The 6000-nt window shown below is 45.5% G+C and overlaps 1 protein-coding gene across 2 annotated transcripts in view; it reads right to left on the reverse strand.

Moving 5' to 3' along the window:
* Dpp4 (dipeptidyl peptidase 4) overlaps nucleotides 1–5338 on the reverse strand; it is an 86686-nt gene extending 81348 nt beyond the window's left edge. The window contains exons 1-2 of one of the 2 annotated variants that reach the window (XM_006984654.4): nucleotides 5013–5338; nucleotides 4430–4514 (exon numbers count right to left, since the gene is read on the reverse strand). In XM_006984654.4, coding sequence (XP_006984716.1) covers nucleotides 4430–4514; nucleotides 5013–5018 — 91 coding nt within the window. In that variant the 5' untranslated portion in view covers nucleotides 5019–5338. The remainder of the gene's footprint in view (nucleotides 1–4429; nucleotides 4515–5012) is intronic. The other variant, XM_042275366.2, reaches the window with a different exon arrangement.
* Between the last annotated feature and the right edge of the window lie 662 nt (nucleotides 5339–6000).

The following is a 6000-nucleotide window of genomic DNA, read 5'->3' on the forward strand; positions in this document are numbered from 1 at the left end:
ACATACATGGTCTATGTATAACATATCTCTACTCTACAGAACACTGAAAGAGTTTCTTAATTTCTTTGGCATCATCCTCCAAGATGGTCCAGTGATACGCACCTTTTGGTGTTTGCTAGCCCCATTCAACTCCTAGTTGTATCAGGGTTGTTCTGTACTGCTAATAACAAACACCACAATTGATGTTGTGATGGCCATTTCTGAGACTAAGTCATGGCAGGCACCGGGCCTTCCTGCTTAGACCTTCTTGTGATTCCTGCAAGAGAACTGCATCTATCTGCCTTGCTGACTTAAGAGGCTCACAGCAGGGAGACTTAGGTCTCTAGCTAAGCTCTAGGTGAGTGATCTTGCATAGGATGTTAATTCAGTTAACCTTTCAGGTGACAACCTCAGGAGAGACCCTAAACCAGAATCCCAAGGTGATTCACACCCAAATTCCTCATTCATAATCTAGGAAATAATGCCTATTGCCTCAAGCTTTGGAGAAATTCCTTCTTCATGAAGAAGTAACCTTTTCTTTCAGATGGAAATGCTAATAGTACTACTTTCTCTCTAAGAATTCTCTTAAGGATTAAAAGAGAAATACATGGAGACACTCAGCCCAATAAAAGGCACACACTATCATTTCACAATTTCACACTTGTACACCTTCTCTCCCACAAAGTAAGCTGCTTCTGCATTTCTAGCCACCTTCGCCTGGGGCTTCAGAACTTGATATGAAAAGCACACCATGCCAGCTCTGGTCAGGTGCTTTAGGTTGTGATTCTTTGACCATTAACCAGGCCAACAATCTTGTCTTTCCCTGCCTCTGATCTCTGATCTCTTTGGAGAGGAGAGGAAAGGATTCCAAGGCAAAGAAAGTTAAGGCTCATACTATAGCTAGAGAAAGGAAAGTTCAAATTGCGGCCTGAAAAACACCAACCATGATGACTGGAACACTCAGGAAGGCTGACAGCGGTCCACTGAGCTCTTATAGAGCAGGGCATGGAGAGATTGTCCTCTGACATACACAAAGCTTCCTTTCAGGCTCATTTCTGTTATTTCAACTGGGAATGGATCCTGGATTCTCTCAGGAAACTTTATAGATGTGATCTTTTATCTCCCTGGTGGTTCCTTTCTCCTCATATTTGGGTTTTCTTTTAGTCCTGGCAGTGGATGAGAAGTCAAGTTTCTTATGAATTAAAAGAAGATATTAAGGAAATTTACTGTGGAGCAGAGAAAGGAGCAAAAGAGAGAGAGAGAGAGAGAGCGTGATTTCTATTCCATAATTAAACTGAATAATAAAACTATTTGACAACTAAATGATTCAAATATCACACTATAAAGTGAAGTAGTCACAAATTTTGAATGAGAAAGCTTCATTTCCACTTGGCTGCTTGCTACTCTGACAAGTAGCATGTGTTGATAGTTTCATTGCTGATTCTCTGGGAAACACAATGTAACATGTCTCTAACAAGGTAAGTGGAAGTTTAAAGAGAAGCTTTACATCCACTACACATACACCAAGCAGTGAAGTTTTATTTTTTCCTAGAGAAGGAACTTCCGACTTGAGCTAACTTCCGACTTCAGGAAGCTTTTTATCTTTACAAATAAAAAGACAATACTCTGAAGTCGTCCCCTACCCCACCCTTTCCATGTGTTCAGTACATCTGGTTTTGTTGACGTCAGCATTTCATAAGGAAACCCTTGACCTTGTCTTAAACTAGCCTCTCAGGGGAAGCACTTGGGTTTGCCCTTCCGCTGACCTTTTAGCTGTTTAATTCTTTGTTTTGCACATAATCTGGGGCTCTTCTGTCTTCAGTGAAGTCTCCTTCCTCTCTTTTCTTTCTCCCTCCTTCAATTTCACATTCTCTCTCCCTCTACACTTCTCCCCTCCTGCTTCTTCTTTGCTGGAGGTGGTGTGATGTTAAACCTTGGGCATGGGGTGGGGCGGGCAGGCCTCTCATCTTCTCATCAGGCTGAAACTGGGTTCGTGTGCGCATAAGAGCATAAGAATCCCTTACTATGTGGCCCAGCCCGGGAAAGGTATTGCTGACCTAGTGGAAACGCTGCTACATGCCTGGGTTGTCACCTCTGCCCCCTCAGATAAGGTAAGAGATGAAACACGATGACTTTCATTTTCTATCTAAACACACAGGAGGATTCAGAAGTAAAAAGAAAGAACAATGTGAGTGTAAACAATCTACCAGGAAATCAGGTTTCTACCAGGTCCCCAGGAGGCATTCTCTGCTACCTTCCCCCACACTCTCTTGAGGTTAACCAGTCACAAAAGTATAGTCCTTCACATCTGAGTAGCTTCCAGCTTCCAAATTGTGAACTGTGCCTTGTTTGGGTCCACGTTCCGTTCCTTGCTTTTCATTCCAGTCCACCCTACTTCCACTCTCAAGCCCAGGAGTCCAGGCATGCTCAAAATTCCCCCATATATTAAAGGAGGAGGAGGGACTGGAGAGATGGCTCAGCGGTGGGTGAGAGCGCTTGGAGAGGATCAGGGGTTTAATTCCCAGCACCTACAAGATGGCTCACAAGCATCTGTTACTGCATTCCAGGAAGTCAGTACCTTCTTCTGACTTCCACGGGCACCAGGTATCCAAGTGATACCTAGAGCAGGCAAACACTCATACATAAAGTAAAATATACACATCTAAATATACATAATTTTCCATAGCCTTACATCACCTAGGGATGAAAGCTCACTTATTGCTTCTGCTACTCTCTGCTTCTTCTCTGGCCCTCAGATCTGTAGAATCCCAGAGCACAGAATATGATCGTTGTGTGTTGTCACACAAGTCATGCATGTTTTCTGAATCTTCAAACTTTTCCAGATTCCCTAAGAGAGCTCCTTCCGGTTCTTAGGGCAATGTGTTCAGGCCTCCCTAGCTTAAATCCTAAGAGTCAGTGAAGGGGGACACTTGAGTCTCTCAGGAAACCCTCTGAAGAGGAACATCCTTGATATTTTGTTTAGAAAAGAGAGTGGATGCTGTTCACCGAAAGGGCAAAACAGGCCCTCCAGAGTCTGCATACTTTATCCAGTAAAGTAGAAATCTCACAGTTAGTGATAATTTGAGCAAGCCCTTTGGAGGAAAGCAAATTCATGACTTGGTCCCCAAGATTATTTATTGTCCATCTCAAGTGGGCTTATCCATAGGCCGTATCCCAATAGTTTCCCTTGAGGAAGTTCTATGGTTACAGTTTTTCCTGGGATGCTGTGATACCTCTGTGGTTTTGTGAAGAAAAATCGGCTATCTAGGCTACTTTGAGATTGTTTGATTCTAGATATGGCTCATCTTTTCCTCACATGGATTTTTGAATGTTACTTAATTTTTAAATTTTTTTTATTTACTTCAAGATAGGGTCTCATGTCTTCCAGGTAGGCCTTCAGTTTCCTGTGTAGTTGAGGATGGCCTTGAACTTTGGGTCCCCCTTAGTTCTGTGATGACAGAACTCCATTGCCTAAAAGAGTAGTAACTACTGATATCTTAATTCAATATTATCAGCAGTGGGTTCAATTATTAATCGTTGGTACCTTTGCTCCATTATGAAATGGAATGTTTTTGATAGCGCTACATACTAACTTTTAATTGTTGTCTTGAAATCTGACTAAGGCCACTTGACTCCATTTCCACCCAGAGAGGCTGGTTCAGAGTGTGCACAATGTGCAGTGAGTAATTCCGAGTGTCCACAGGAGAAGAAGAGCCAGGGGAGACCCTCATGAGCTCTTCTCACTCGTTTGCATTCAGTAGTGGCACCTCATTATCTATCTATTTTGTACCAAAAGCTGAGGCTAAACTGGAAGGTTCTGGCAAGTTGAAAATGCATGAGAGTGACTTTCAATGAAATAACCCTCTAAAAGCTGACTGATTTCAGGTCACTACATTATGCTCAGTGGCAATTTAGTGCTGCAATGTTTCTAAGATGGTAAAATAATTGCTTCTCTACAACTGAATCTTACAACTGACAAATTCTCGTCATACCTGAAGGGAAAAAAGTCTCTGGTTTTCTTCCTTTTTCTTTTTTCAAAATTATACCATGGGGCTTGCTTTCTTATTTCCCAGTCCACTTAAGAAATTCTCATTGCTGTGTTTAGGATCTTCGAAGGCTACTTTGGAAGATGGACAACCACAGCCTTCTAAAATCAATTTGAGGTTAAGATTTTTGCAATTACATTTAATGAAAAGAAACCGCGCCTCTCTCTCAGTTTCAGGAAGTGTGTGTTTGCTTTACACAACAAAACGAGGAAGCCTCAAGGCTTACAACCTAAACACTAGAGACCCCAGAAGCAGCCAAGGCATGGAGTCTGTCACTCTTCTAGGCTATAATCCGGTACACTCGTCCAGGCCCCCAATAAACAAAGCCCACTTTGCATGATCACATGTCACCTGACCCCATCTCCAACCACTCTTCTTTTTGTAAGATGTTGCAAGGTTTCTACCTTTGTTCAGCAGAACCAGTGGCACAGTGATGACGGTGACAAGCGCAGCTACACCAAGCAGTCCCAGGAGAACCTTCCACGGTGTCTGCAAGCAGGCCAGATGGCAAACAATTAACAATTAGAGAGAAGCCTTTGTTCCTCCCCGGGGAAGAGGATTGGGATCTAGGTCCCTTCAGAGGCAGAGGGGTTTGTAGGTGTACGAGTAGACTGGTGGGGTTTGGGGCTCACTCCGGCAGGAACCCTTGAATTTTGGCCCGGAGCGTGATCTTGTGATCTTGTTGGCTTCTCTCCTCCCACCCACTCGTCTGAAGCCAAGTGAAGGTGCCGCGTGCGTTCCACTGGTGATTATCCCGGACCTCCAAGGCTCAGTGCCTGGGTCTGAGTAGGACACTCCACAAATCTAAGGGAGAAGCAAGTGCAGGACGGGACGTTCCTTCGCCTGTTAGGGTGGCCCGGTGCCTTCCGCCTAATGGCAGCTCCAGATTGCCTCCAGGAAATCTGGGGCAGTTTGGGGAGAGTTTGGTGAAAGGGCACCCACAACCCAAGCCCGGGGCCAGGGAGGTGCGAGGCGGGGTGCACTCACCTTCATGGTCGGGCGGCTCCTCTGAACTGAGCTCTGAGGCTTGAGCGCAAGCACAAATTACCGCGCGCAGAGACGGACGTCCTGCGCCGCTGCTCTGTACGCAGTCACCCTGCGCTCGCCGCCAAGTTTCGGCCCGAGTTAAACATTAGTTAGCGCCAGGCGGGCTCAGCGTCAAGGCTTCGGTGTGTAGAGCCGGCGCGGGGCAGCGGAAGAACCAGGGAGTGGCGCACGGGGCGGCTGTGAGTCGGGGGCACTCGGAGGACAGCGATCCCCCTTTGCTGAAAGGGACATTGCACATTGGGGTTGAACTGCTACTCCCTTGCGTGGACAAACGAGGGAGCTGAGGTCCAAGAGGGCATAGAGTTTGGCAGATTCACAGCTCACTGACAAAACTAACCTGCCAGGTCTCTATCTCTTTCCGGGAGAGGTATGTCATACTGAGGGGAGTTGAGTGCTCCATGTTATCTGGCGCTGGCAGAGGGCAAGCAAGGGTGACTGTTCACTTTTGAATGACACTTCGGGCTGAATATCTGTGCTAGTACTCCCCAGGGAATATCCACTTATTTTGCAGGCGTCTTCTTATCAAGACATGAAAAATAACACTGCCACTTACATGAGAGGTATTTAAGCACCGCTCTACAGTGTATTGTGTTATTGTACAGGGAGGAGGATTATGCAGGAGCATTAAGTCACTCCACCATGAAGTTGCCCAGCTTCAGTTAAGAGTGCAGGCAGGGCACTGCTAGAACGCCGAAGCCACGTGACCTTAGGTTTTCATGCCTCCACAATTCAAAGGAGTGCATTTCTTTATAAATCATCGTGCCTGGCATGCCATACAAATGGACTAAGATACATAAAATGTCCTCTTTATTATGTCTCTCAAGTATCCATCTGTTTCTTCCTCCCCCGCCCCCAACACTGAAGACGTTGAATCAAGACTTACTGGAGTCCTGGGCTGGAGCTGAAGAGGCGGTCTAAAAAGGCCTAC

This window comes from Peromyscus maniculatus, chromosome 4 (assembly GCF_049852395.1).
Source record: "Peromyscus maniculatus bairdii isolate BWxNUB_F1_BW_parent chromosome 4, HU_Pman_BW_mat_3.1, whole genome shotgun sequence".
NCBI classification, from domain to species: domain Eukaryota; kingdom Metazoa; phylum Chordata; class Mammalia; order Rodentia; family Cricetidae; genus Peromyscus; species Peromyscus maniculatus.